Source organism: Pseudoliparis swirei, chromosome 23, assembly GCF_029220125.1.
Source record: "Pseudoliparis swirei isolate HS2019 ecotype Mariana Trench chromosome 23, NWPU_hadal_v1, whole genome shotgun sequence".
NCBI lineage: Eukaryota > Metazoa > Chordata > Actinopteri > Perciformes > Liparidae > Pseudoliparis > Pseudoliparis swirei.
This window is the reverse complement of record NC_079410.1, coordinates 12,040,700-12,053,853: the sequence shown is the minus strand read 5'-3', so window position 1 is coordinate 12,053,853 and position 13,154 is coordinate 12,040,700. Positions and strand designations below refer to the sequence as shown.

The 13,154-nt window shown below is 40.1% G+C and overlaps 1 protein-coding gene across 1 annotated transcript; it reads left to right on the top strand.

Moving 5' to 3' along the window:
* Positions 1–550: 550 nt before the first annotated feature.
* LOC130189265 (guanine nucleotide-binding protein G(o) subunit alpha-like) lies at positions 551–13,056 on the top strand. The gene is made up of 10 exons (XM_056408044.1): positions 551–625; positions 1,000–1,135; positions 1,227–1,318; positions 1,427–1,519; positions 3,024–3,184; positions 4,653–4,781; positions 8,618–8,747; positions 8,893–8,964; positions 10,319–10,406; positions 12,334–13,056. Exons 1-10 carry the CDS (start codon positions 587–589, stop codon positions 12,522–12,524), a joined length of 1,131 nt encoding a protein of 376 aa, XP_056264019.1. The 5' UTR covers positions 551–586; the 3' UTR covers positions 12,525–13,056.
* The last annotated feature ends 98 nt before the right edge of the window (positions 13,057–13,154 follow it).

The following is a 13,154-nucleotide window of genomic DNA, read 5'->3' as shown; positions in this document are numbered from 1 at the left end:
GATGGACCTAATCAGTGTTACTTACATGTATCATATGATTGGAATATCATCACTGATTCATCAACATGTATACATCTTTTCAATGTGGTCAGTTGGTAAAGTAAACGTTTTACACTGATAAGTTTTTAAATCTCTAATGCAAATTTGATAAACTAATGTAAATATAAGTTGTTTTGAAAAGTAACTGGTAAGTTTGCAGCTAAATGAAGTGAAGTGAAAAGTACAATATTTCTCTCTGTGGAAGTATGACATATGATACAAAAAACAGCTATAAGCAAGACTCTCAATGTATTCTCTTTGAAATGTCCATCATGCTAAAGGCCACGTAATTATTGATCCTAATGATTAAACTCCATCTGTGTTTCTAAGTTTTCTAATATCTTAGAATATCATCATAATTGTAAAGGGTAACCTGTGCTCTTATTTTGAAGGAAAGGTGTTCTTCCCGTTCCTCGTTTTGAAAGACAGGTAGTGCACAGGTGCCCCCAATTTAGGTAATTAGCGTTTCCGCTTCTTGCCAACTCTTTCTGAGAACGGTCCAGGCTGTGAATCCAATGACACCAGCGTGCAGAGCAAAAGCAGAGTGATGTTTTGCTGTCTTAGTGCACTGCCAGTCCCGCTGCAGGTATTTCATTTATTGTATTGTCCAACTAATGAAACAGTTATCATGTTTCTTGTCATGGGTCAGTCTCATAGAGGTTTAGCTAGTTAGGGCTCTCGAGTCTGACCTCAAAATATGTGAGACTAAAGTGATTAAGTAGGTTTTTGTGATTTTGAGGTGCAGCATTTTTTAGAATTAAGGTAACTAATAAGTGTGACACAAATACAATTAGTTAACTTGGCATCTAGTCAAAATATTACAAAAAACATACAATTACAATTTTAATGTTTTGCCTGCTACTGAATTGTTTATTGATTTAGTATTAGACATATTTGTTTTGCAGTCAGTTCTTTACTTTCGTCCAAAAGCGTCCATGTGAAAACTGAATACTTCCTCAGATCTGCATGGGGATGTGCCTGCACCAGGATATCACAGAAGAGGCTAAAAAAGCAAAACTCCAGAGCTCTAAAATAGAGCAAGACATTTGTGATCATGCCAGGACTGAGGTGAACGTGGTGAAAATCCTCATGCTTGGTAACTCAAAGGCATTTTCCCGTAATTTATCGGGTTACACTGAAGTATTGACATTTTGAAGCGAAGCATTTCTCTGGCTTGTGTGTGTCAGGAGCTGCAGAGAGTGGAAAGACAACCCTGATCAAACAGATCAAGATTATCCACAGTCAGGGCTTCTCCAAACAGGAGCTCCTCAGTTTCAAGGTATTGGAGAGCTGCAAAGCATTTGTTTTACACCCTGGAATAATATCTACAGTATTTGAGTCAAATCATCACATGTGAAGCAAGAGTTGACCGTCATTCCCTCCACAGCCTGCAGTACTGGACAACCTGCTGACCTCCATTAAGTTTGTTCTTCTTGGAATGGGGATGCTGAGGATTAACCTGGCTAACAAGAAGAACAAGGTGAGGACAGGTGGTACAGTTTTAAATAGTTTCTTGTAGCCCACTTTTTATTGCAGCCCCTCCGTCACAATACATGTCAGTCTATATCTTTGCACAGCACACGTTAGTAGAGATGATTGGTTGAGATTGTGATCATTATAAGTTATGATGTTGCGAGGCATGACGTACTGATCCGTTTGATAGATAGATATATACTTTATTCATCATTCATTGACCTTTTTAGGCAATGCATTTCTTTTAAGTTTTTGGGAAGAAAACATCACATTAACTTTAGAATGTAATATATATATTAGTGCTGTGAAAAATAACGTTCACTCAGTTAATTCAATTACAGGTTTAACTAGTTTTTTTTTTTAACGCATTTAACGCATGCGCAGAATGAGCTTCCAATCTGTCTGTTGTTGGTCGTCGGGACGAGAAAAAAAGTCACTTGCAAAATGAGCTTCCAATACACCACTTCAATCTGAACTCTGTCCGCTCTCATGCAGACGGTCTGTTCATCGGTAATGATCCTTCCGCAGGTTCACCTACGGAAACCTTGTGACGACTTTTACTTCCTGTAGATCAGGGTCTCAACACGTCGATCGCGACCTGCCAGTCGATCGCGGCGTAGTGTCGGTAGATCGCATGACATTAAAGAGATTGGCCCGCCCCCTGACATGTTCTCTATAGCACGTCTTTGTTCTTTTATTAAACTAAACGTCTGTTGTTGATCGTATCTCCACAGCAGCATGTCATTTCTGTCTCTTCGCGTTGCGTTAACACTTATCGATCTCCGTCTCGCGCGCCACAGAGCGTGCGCGCGCATCGGGACCGAGCAAAAAAAGTCACTTGTCAATCTGTCCACCTTTAGATTGTATCATGGTGGAGTTAATGGTTGACAAACAAGAGAAAAATGCTCTGTTTAACCCTCCTGTTACCTTTACAGTTACGAACATATTTTACCCTCGGGGTCAATTTGACCCCAGCAATTAAAACCTCCAGAAAATTATTAGAATTAATATTGCTTCCCAAGTTCAAGTGTGAGGTACTTTATGTTTGTTTGTTGACTACCTAAATAGCCCTTTAAATAAATAAAAAAGTTGATATTTCTTATATGTTTGACACAGTGAAAAACAGCCTGGGGTCAAATTGACCCCAAAGAACACCGACATTAAACATTGAATGGGGTCAAATTGACCCGAAAGGTAACAGGAGGGTTAAACATTCTGTTTAGGATGAAGATGTATTAATGTTCCATATGGAACAAAACTGCTAAATAACTGCTGAGTTGCAGCACCATTGTATAGAAGAATGTATAAATGTATATATCCGTCTTTTGTCATAAATCTCTATGTTCTCACAAAATATACCGAGAATATCGGTAATATGTGATTAATCATGATTAATCCACAAAAACCTGTGATTAATCCGATTAAAATTTTAATCGTTTCACAGCCCTAATATATATATATTGTGTGTGTGTATTGATGGCCTTCTCGCTAACTTGTCCCATGTATTGTAGATGCGTGCTCGCTCCATCCTGTCCTGCAGTCAGTGTTTGGGGGACGACCAGGAACTGCTTCCTTTTGTGGCGCATGCCATGTGTGCGCTTTGGGCCGACCAAGGGGTCCGAGCAGCCGCAGCCAGAGGTTACGAGTTTGAGCTGAACGACTCTGCACTCTAGTGAGTAGAATGACTCGACCCCAACTGATGACGGTGGAAATGTCATAAAAAATTGCCAGTAAGAAGTGCGTTGTCAAACCTTATCGAGACAGACCGACAGCAAAGCAACTGCTGAGAGAAACTTGTCTTCTGATGATGTGACGTTTGTGGAATGGAAGGCTTAATTGGGACCAAATAAAAAGGCACTGTTTGCAGATATCCAGGCAGGTGGAAACTATGGGGGAGCAGATAAAACAGACTTTAGTCTTTTTTTTCCATTTAATAACTGAGAAGTGTAACATAATCATATGTGAGAGGAATGGCTGTCATTATCATATAATTTAAAGCTTTTATTCTAAATAATTTATACCACAATACTAACACTGCACGATAACATTGCAAAAAAAGTCCAATCATTATTAAACAAGTTATTGCAATACAGTTGGCATGTAATTGCCCGCCCCCCCCCATACACAACATCTTTTGTGGGCCATTTTTATGTCTGTGGGCAGAACAATATTTTTATGCTGCCCTTCAGTGATTTTGCCCTTTTTGGATTGTCAAAAAAAGCAGAGTGCCTGCATAGATCTGTTTGAGTGTGTGTTGCATCATCAGCTAAGTGTGTGTCATTAATTGAAGTGTGCAATACATTTTTCGAAATGCCATTGTTAATTATTTAATAAAAGGTACCCCTGCTAGCCAGACTGCACAAGATGATGTGACAACTTCATTATCGGGACTCAATGGGTTTGGGAGCTTGAGGATGATGAAACTCACCGAGCTGTCTTGTGGTGTTCTCACTCTGCTGGACCCCACATTGATTTTTCCCTCCAGAAATATTGGATTAGACTGTCGTGACACGCTTGACTCAGCACCTGAAGGCACATGTCTTCATCAATATAGATGACTGCAGCTTTTGCAAGTGTGCTGGATAATATTTAGAGTGCTCTCGTGATGTTACCAGACTCATGCTGTGCTTTGCGCACACAGATGCTAGGCGTGGGTTTGAGGCGTGGGCTACAGAGGTCTTGTCAACTCGCTTCCTTCTTTCTCCACCCCTCCAGATTAATTTTATTCTTTAGCTCCAACCGACTAACTCCCAGTGCTGCGGAGTCCACCGGTGTCTCTGCTCATTCTCCACTTCAACGCCTTTTAATCACGTAACTTATTTACAACTGAGCATTAAGTACACTCTTTATGGAGCAAGGATGTTCTATTAAAATGTATTGGTTTTAGCCAAGTGTACCTAAACAATTAAATTCCATCAAAACTTTGCCTGACTAGAAACGTGGTCATGTAAGCGAGACATGAAGATTTACAGCCATTAATCATCTGATTCAAAGCCCAAACAGTGTCAGTCTTGGCCTGATATTTGAAGAAAACAAGTCTGACAAAAGCAACAACTGGATGTGTATCTGCTCACAATTGACTTTTTGAAAAGCTGTTCTCATCCGTGAGTGATGTTTGTTGTTCTCTTTTCCCCGTCCAGTTTCTTTGACAATATTGGTCGAATCATTGCTCCCAAGTACATTCCCTCAGAGACTGATGTTCTGAGAGTGAGAGTGAGGACCTGTGGGATCATTGAGACGCAGTTTCAACTTAATGAAATTATCTTTCGGTAAGTCTTATTAAACTGGCTGCACGCCTACCGCAGCGGTTGCAGCATGATATGTCATGCACACATAACTCTAAGCTAACATAATGCTGTATATTGAGTGTAATGGTAAAGACTTTAACGATTCACACTGGGCTCACTGAAGGCACCATGTTATACGTATTGCTTGAGGGCAATAACATTCCTGAATATGGATGCCATATCTTACTTTCAATGTACAGTTAAACACTTTGGATTTTACACCATCACACGAGCAGTCATGCATGCGTCGCATGTAAATTGTTGGCATATAAGTGCATTTAATTACACTATGTATATTGGAATACATAACATCTAAATTGGTTATGTAGCAGGCTGGAATGCATTGCAATGTTTAGATGGAGGTTTGCTGTATTGCTTCTGTTGTTCTTCCAACATGTGCACAAAGATGCACGCGTTTCATGAGCATGTTCTGTATTTTTGTTGGACAGAGTTCAGGGAGAAAAACAACTTTTGTGTGTGTATGGGGCGGGGAGGGGTATATATTTTCCATCATTGTTGCTGTTCACAGACTTATGAAACTCTTTAATATGCTGCTGTCCTAGAAAGCAGCTTGTTGAACCTCTGGAGACTTCTGAGCTGAGGGACTCGGACATGAAATATTGATGGCTGCATGTTTGTTCTGGGAATAATAACAAATATAGTGGAAGTGCACCAATGAAACCCTGCCCTCCTTTCCCCTTTTTTTTTTTTTCCCAAAGTAAGCAGCCATTCAGAATTCTCCCAGTGCCATGTCTGTGAAATATAATCCATATAAAGTAGGACTTCATTAATATTGCATGTACTGTAGCTTCTTTAAGGTTAGAAGTACTTAGAACTGTAGTTGTACAATGTTTCTTTTGTTTACTTTTAATGTCGAATACAATTGCAATGATGCAATATATTATGTTCCCTGCAGGAGTTATCATTGTCTCTGCTTGACCTTTATGCAACATGAGTCTGTTTTATCGTTCAGATTATCTGTCCTTGCTTCCATCTCCATGTTAGTATATTCTATGCACAAGATCTTTTTCCTTAAACTTGCATCGTGTCATTCTTAAGGAGGGTTGGGTACCGAAACCCGGTGCCAATACAACCGGTATTACCCGGACCGAAACTCAACGCACATTTCGGTGCTTCTTTCCGGTGCCTGAGCCGATTGAAATTGAAAAAAACTATTGCTGTGAACTTCTCTGGTGACTCCGCCCTGTCAGCAGGTTGCGATAGCCTATCATATTTAAGTTTGACAGCGGAGGCTGCGCCGTGTGTGACGACGTGAGCCCGTGTGGAGCACACCAGCGTCAGGCTGGACGCGATGGGGAGACAGTCACCGGTCCCCCTGAACACGTGGAGACCGATGATGACGAGCAGCCTGAACTCAGATTAGTACCGTAACGTTGATTGCAAGTCTAAAATAAATTATCCATTCTAACCATGCTTAAGCTAGCGCTAGCTCGTAGCTAGCACGAGCGACGAGCGTGACAGTCTGCTAGCAAATGTGTTGATGTCCAGCGATCCCGGCTGTATACCCGGTGTTACCGGGAATATAATGACGGAGGAATAAAGACCGTGGGGCATCACTTTGTTTCAGTGCAACTCGCTGTCAGAAGCAAACACTTTATTTGTCACGTGTCATCTTCAGTACCTCTGATTGGTTGTTCTCTTTGCCCATCAACACAGCGACAGGATTAACCCTATAAAGTCTGCTCATGACAATACATATCACATCATATAATGGAGAACATATATTGTGTATGTTAACAGTCTGATATCCGTTGTTTGTCAGTGCTCCATGATAACGGCTTCTACAGGGAATATGGCCGAAGAGGTTTTTAATGTCCTCATTGTGCGTTTAAAAAAAATAAGTATCTGTTTAGGCACCGGTATCGTTTTAAAAGTACCGGTTTAGCACCGGTATCGGAAAAAACCCAAACGATACCCATCCCTATTAAGAGGACGGCTCGGAGTGAGCCAGTCTCATACGTCTTTGGCTGATTCTACAAAATACTTAAATTCTATCCAATGTGTTCCTCAGTGTGCGTGTGTATCCGTATACAGGTCGGATCTTTGTACTCTGCGTCCATGAGTGATGATTTTCTCTTGTGCAGCACAAAAGCTACTGCTGTCAAATGTCACAGTTACGGTGTCTTGTCACTCCGCTTGTTACAACTGATTCTTGACCCAGGGGCATAAATGCTTCATCGCCTCTGACATGAGTTCTGCAATCACGCACCTGGAGAACCATCTGGCCCAAATGGGAACTCATTACCTGTGTCACCAAGACCCTCGACTTCACATGGTGCCAGATCATATTTTGAAATGGATTGCCCCAATAATATGAAATGGGTTTGATGTAATATCAGGATTTAATATAAAAATATTGCCTTATCAATGTGAATTTATAATAGATTTAACAAACAGGCCTTTGACCTTTTGGAGAATTGTTCTTTTCTAGAGATAAAAAAAAGCAATTTCAGATTTTTTAAAAATTGATTTACTCTTAAATGTGACCAGGCTGTGGAGAGTTCAGCACACTTAAGTTGTCAATTGGAGGATTTTTTTACCCCCTCTTTTTCTCGTGTAGCAAATTGAGATTACAACAGCATGTTGTTGTCCAACCCTACTTTGTGTAGCGACAATAATTTAACCTTGGCTAATGTCGAAAAAGTCCAGTGCACCAAGTTCCTTGGTGTCTATATTGACGACAATCTGCGCTGGCATCAACATATTGACAGTTGTCGGAAGCGCATACGAAGCGGCACATTTGCCCTGCGCTCCGCAAAAAATATACTCAACAGAAAATCTGCGTTTGTTGTACCACAGCCTTGTCCATCCGCACCTCTTGTATTGTAATATGCTCTGGGGATCCGCAGCTAAAACTCAGGTCAAATGTCTCGAGATTTTACAAAAAAGGGCTGTGCGGATCATCTGCAACGTGAAGAATAATGAACACACTGAGCCGCTTTTTAAGAGATTGGGCATTCTGAGATTTACAGATCTACATTTGTGTCAGACAGGAATTTTTATGTACAGATTTATGAATAATAATCTGCCACATAATCTGTTACGTATGTTCACAAGGAACACAAATGTCTACTATCACAACACGCGGCTGCGTGGTGGCATACATATAAATAAACATACAGTTCACATTGTATTTAAAAGCTTCATCTGTCGAGGTCCAAAGCTCTGGAGACAAATTCCGGACGAGGTCAAATCGGCATCCAGCACCAAGGCATTTGCTTCTCGACTTAAACGCCATCTCACTTCATTTTGAAAGTTTTTAATATTGATTTACAGCCTGGCGGCACAGTACAATAGAGGAAAAATATTTAAAATAAAAATGTATATCCATAATTTGATGTTCGTGATATTATTTTTATTTATTTTTTCTAAGTTATTAGTTCACATTTGTCTTCTATTATTATTTTTACTATGACTTTTTCTTTTTCCTGTTCTGGTTTTTTTGTTGCTTGTACGACATTTTATGTTTTCATCCATATGTGTGTGTACTGTCTGTGTGCCTGTGGTAGTTGGGAGGGGGAGGGGGGGGGGCCGTCCAACTCCTCATCTCAGAGGAGCCTACAGACCTCGGTCTTTGGACGGTCCTCCATTCGTACATTTTTTTTTCTGTTAATGTCTGCCAGTATGTACATGTTATGTATGTACTTATGGAAAATAAATTACTTACTTACTTGAGTCATCGTGTCTTTATCGATCAATTTAGCTGTAAAACATCTCTCTCGCACACTCTGCACATATTGTTGATGTGACCAGTTGGATGAATAAACCGTGAATGATTTGTTTGTGCTTATTGACAGGTTGTATGATGTCGGGGGCCAGCGGAGTGAGAGGAGGAAATGGCTCGGCTGCTTTGACTGTATTCAGGCGGTGCTGTTTGTCGTGGCCCTCAGCAGCTATGATTTGACACGGACTGAGGACCCTTCAGGGGTATGTTCTGAAAAACTGATTGCAATCGCATTCACCAAATGTGATGCCATTTCTTTTCTAAATTGGCAGACGAGAGTTTAACTTGTCTCGTTAAAACTACATCTGTTTCTCTGCCTCTCTTTACTCTTTTCCGTTTTTTCATTAGAATCGACTGCAGGAAAGTCTCGAACTCTTTACATCCGTCTGCACCAACACAGTCTTTAGGAGCACTTCACTGGTGAGTTTCATTGCACTTCTTTTAGATGGCTGTCTTAAGAAATACTTTGAATACAATAAGGCATCGCTGTAGAGCGTTGTGTTAATCTCCTCTGCGTCCAACCCGACGAGGACCGCCTGGTCTAAAGCTCATCTGAGTGTGTGGAGGTGATGAAAGCGGAGGAGAGCTTTTGGTAATCGTTCATGCAGATGGGACTAACTGGTTTGAGTGAGTCTGACAACACGCATAATGAGCAGACAGAGTTTAATTGAGATGTAGGGCAGGTCGTTTCTGTTTCCTAAGTTGGCCGTGAGCGCTGCTTGTCACTCGGTGTAATTCATTTTGATCTATTTTAGATTGTGGGGCTCTGCATGTTAATGTTATGTTAATCGTTTTATTTGAAGAGGGACAATGCACATTAATGAACACTTTAGACAGGTTATGTTTTCAGTGTAAATATGCCAGATTATAGCTTTGAGCTAATTTCCATCCGTAGTCCCTGACGTACAATATATAATAACATGACATTTGTAAAAATATTAAATACATGATATGCAAAAGAGCAAGAGCAGCATACATGAGTATTTACCACATGGCAGTACAATATAGCAGCAGTGAATGACTTGTTGGTCAGTAGCATTTATATCTGCACTTGAAGGGCCGAGGGTAAGCTCATGGTCATTTCCATTGGGCATCATTTTTGAAATGTTGGGCTGCCAATTGTTTTTTTATTTTAGAAGGATGAAGAAATTAAATTGGTCGAGTGGTATAGAATGGTAGACGTGGATATTGACTTTTTTTTTGTTTGTTACCTGAAGCGGCTCTAGGTGACAAACTGCCCCAAAATAAATTTATTTATTGTAAAGGGTACAAATCTTTCTGTAAAGCCTCAGGAGATGGTGTCATTTTGGACTTTACATTTAGGGTTTTTAAAACTACACCGATGCTAAATCCAGCTTCGTGTGGCAGTTTCCATGAACTAAACCATGGACTATAGTCTAAACATGCAGTTTGTTTTGGCTCTGGAGAAGTGGAGTTATAGCTGAATACTTGTATGTAAGCTGTCGCAAGATCCCCAATGTCCTCTTTAGAGGATGTTTGATGGAGTGTTTATATACGCTGTATGGTATCAAGAATATATTCATCAAATGTCACAAAACTTCTGATGTTACAGACCAAATGGTGATTTAAAAACAACACTTAACATTATTGCGCCTCAGGTAGATAAAGCACTTAACTAAGTTTTGTGTGTACAGATACTAAAATGTTGTGAATGTGACACACATGGGTTATGTTATGAGAAACTTCACTGAAAGACATCTCCTTGAGCGTCATTTGATTATTGTTGATTTTCACATTTGTTTCTGTCCTACAGATTCTGTTCTTGAACAAAACGGACCTTTTCCGGAATAAGATCCTGCACTCTGGAAGACACTTGAGATTGTACCTTTCTAGTTACAAAGGTATGCCAGAGAGGGTTTGTCATGTTTGCATAATGTAGGTCATTCAAGTCGTAAATTAAACAAAGATGATGCATTTTATCTTTTTGAAAATAGAAAATGTACATTATTAATCTACTGCTTCTTGGAATTTACATTGCAACTGCCCCAATGTTGGGTTCTGACCGCAAACTGAGTCTCCTGTTGACGTGGGACCGTGTCCACTTCCTGCTCAACAGTTGACAATTTGGGAATATTTTCTACAATCTTAAATTCCTCAAGGATTTAGTTGTATGCTAGTCTCTTTTATTGTTTTCTGGGTGGACCACTGCGTCCTCTCTGTCCGTTGGGTAATCTGAATTCCTGCCAGCCATATATTTCACAAACAGTCCACTACGTGTATATATATATATATATATATTAGGGCTGTGAAACGATTAAACATTTTAATCGGGTTAATCACAGGTTTTTGTGGATTAATCATGATTAATCACATATTACCGATATTCTCGGTATATTTTGTGAGAACATAGAGATTTATGACAAAAGACGGATATATACATTTATACATTCTTCTATACAATGGTGCTGCAACTCAGCAGTTATTTAGCAGTTTTCTTCCATATGGAACATTAATACATCTTCATCCTAAACAGAATGTTTAACCCTCCTGTTACCTTTCGGGTCAATTTGACCCCATTCAATGTTTAATGTCGGTGTTCTTTGGGGTCAATTTGACCCCAGGCTGATTTCACTGTGTCAAACATATAAGAAATATCACCTTTTTATTTATTTAAAGGGCTATTTAGGTAGTCAACAAACAAACATAAAGTACCTCACACTTAAACTTGGGAAGCAATATTAATTCTAATAATTTTCTGTAGGTTTTAATTGCTGGGGTCAAATTGACCCCGAGGGTAAAATATGTTAGTAAATGTAAAGGTAACAGGAGGGTTAAACAGAACATGTGTCTCTTGTTTGTCAACCATTAACTCCACCATGATACAATCTAAAGGCCTCTAGTCTTCCTCTAGCAGCTGCTGAGGCAAACTGACTGTGGGTTTTCTTCATGAACTGGGCTGTGATGAAAGGGACGGCGGGACACCGCTGCAAAGCTGAAACCTCACCGGCCCGGACACGGGACAGATTGACAAGTTACTTTTCTTTTGCTCGGTCGATGCGCGCAAGACGGAGCTCTGCGGCGCGCGAGACGGAGATCGATAAGTGTTAACGCAACGCGAAGAGACAGAAATGACATGCTGCTGTGGAGATACGATCAACAACAGACGTTTAGTTGAATAAAAGAACCAAGACGTGCTATAGAGAACATGTCAGGGGCGGGCCAATCTCTTTAATGTCATGCGATCTACCGACACTACGCCGCGATCGACTGGCAGGTCGCGATCGACGTGTTGAGACCCTGATCTACAGGAAGTAAAAGTCGTCACAAGGTTTCCGTAGGTGAACCTGCGGAAGGATCATTACCGATGAACAGACCGTCTGCATGAGAGCGGACAGAGTTCAGATTGAAGTGGTGTGTTGGAAGCTCATTTTGCAAGTGACTTTTTTTTCGTCCCGACGACCAACAACAGACGGATTGGAAGCTCATTCTGCGCATGCGTTAAATGCGTTAAAAAAAAAAACTAGTTCAAACCTGTAATTGAATTAACTGAGTTAACGCGTTATTTTTCACAGCACTAATATATATATACATACCACACCACTCACTCCTTTACAGCGACTGAGAAGTTAACTCTTGTCACGTTTTATTTGTATGGTGTTTGAGGGAGGGGGAATGTATATACAGATTGTCACCGGCTGCCAGATTTTTGTTATCAATATTTAATGAATCTGACTAACTCTGTAATTTGGACAGTTCTTAAACCAACTCCTCCCTTTAACTTAGTCGGCTGTCTCTAGAGAAGATGTTTCTTCTTTCATCCCCAACCAGGAGCCGATGCTGAGGTAGATGCTGCCGCCCACCACATCGCTGACATGTTCTCCTCGTGTAACTGCAGTCCAGACAAACCCGTGTACCACCACTTCACCACCGCCACCGACACCACCAACATACAGGTGGTGTTGCACATGGTCATAGATCAGGTGATGAAGCGGAATCTAGCAGCTGTGCAGCTCCTGTAAAAGTCTCCTAGAGACTGTTTTAGATTGTTTCCTCATTCAGCGCTGGCATTTTATCAGTTTTTAACCATCTGCAAATTGTTGCCAATTTTTTTTAATAAGTTGTTTTAGCAGCAATAATGCTGCACTTGCCCTAATTTATTTTGAAAACCCTTTTAAATACAAATATTTATTGCTACGCCTGGTCCTTTGTAATGCTGTTTATCTCTGGTTGTGCAGCATGTTCTCCAGTCCAGATCAAGTGTCATGTTCAGCATGCACAATTATTCTTTAACTTATCAGTAAGCGGTTTTTAATTCATGCTTTTTAATTAACTTTGACAAATTCATACATTTTAACCATTTTTCCTGGTTTGAATATTACACATGTAATGCTTCTTAATCATCTATACCTGAATTAATTACTAAATGATTCTGCAAGTTGAGCGTTTAGGATATATTCGTCTCTGCAAAACTGAAGTGATTTAGTTCTTATTGGCAAAGGGGAAGAACAATAATTTTCCTGTAATATGTTTTGCATTAAAATTTCAACAAGGGGTTGCGTTATGATTCATTTATTAATGAAAACTCAGAACAAATATTTACATCAACACATTACTTTGACAGTGAAAAGTTTAAAACTGGTTTATCAATA

Excerpts from the sequence above, each read along its gene's own strand:
- LOC130189265 (XM_056408044.1), top strand. The coding sequence starts at position 587 with ATGTTTTGCTGTCTTAGTGCACTGCCAGTCCCGCTGCAG. Across the intron at positions 626-999 it reads CACTGCCAGTCCCGCTGCAG|ATCTGCATGGGGATGTGCCT; the intron begins GTATTTCATTTA and ends ATACTTCCTCAG. Across the intron at positions 10,407-12,333 it reads GTACCTTTCTAGTTACAAAG|GAGCCGATGCTGAGGTAGAT; the intron begins GTATGCCAGAGA and ends ATCCCCAACCAG.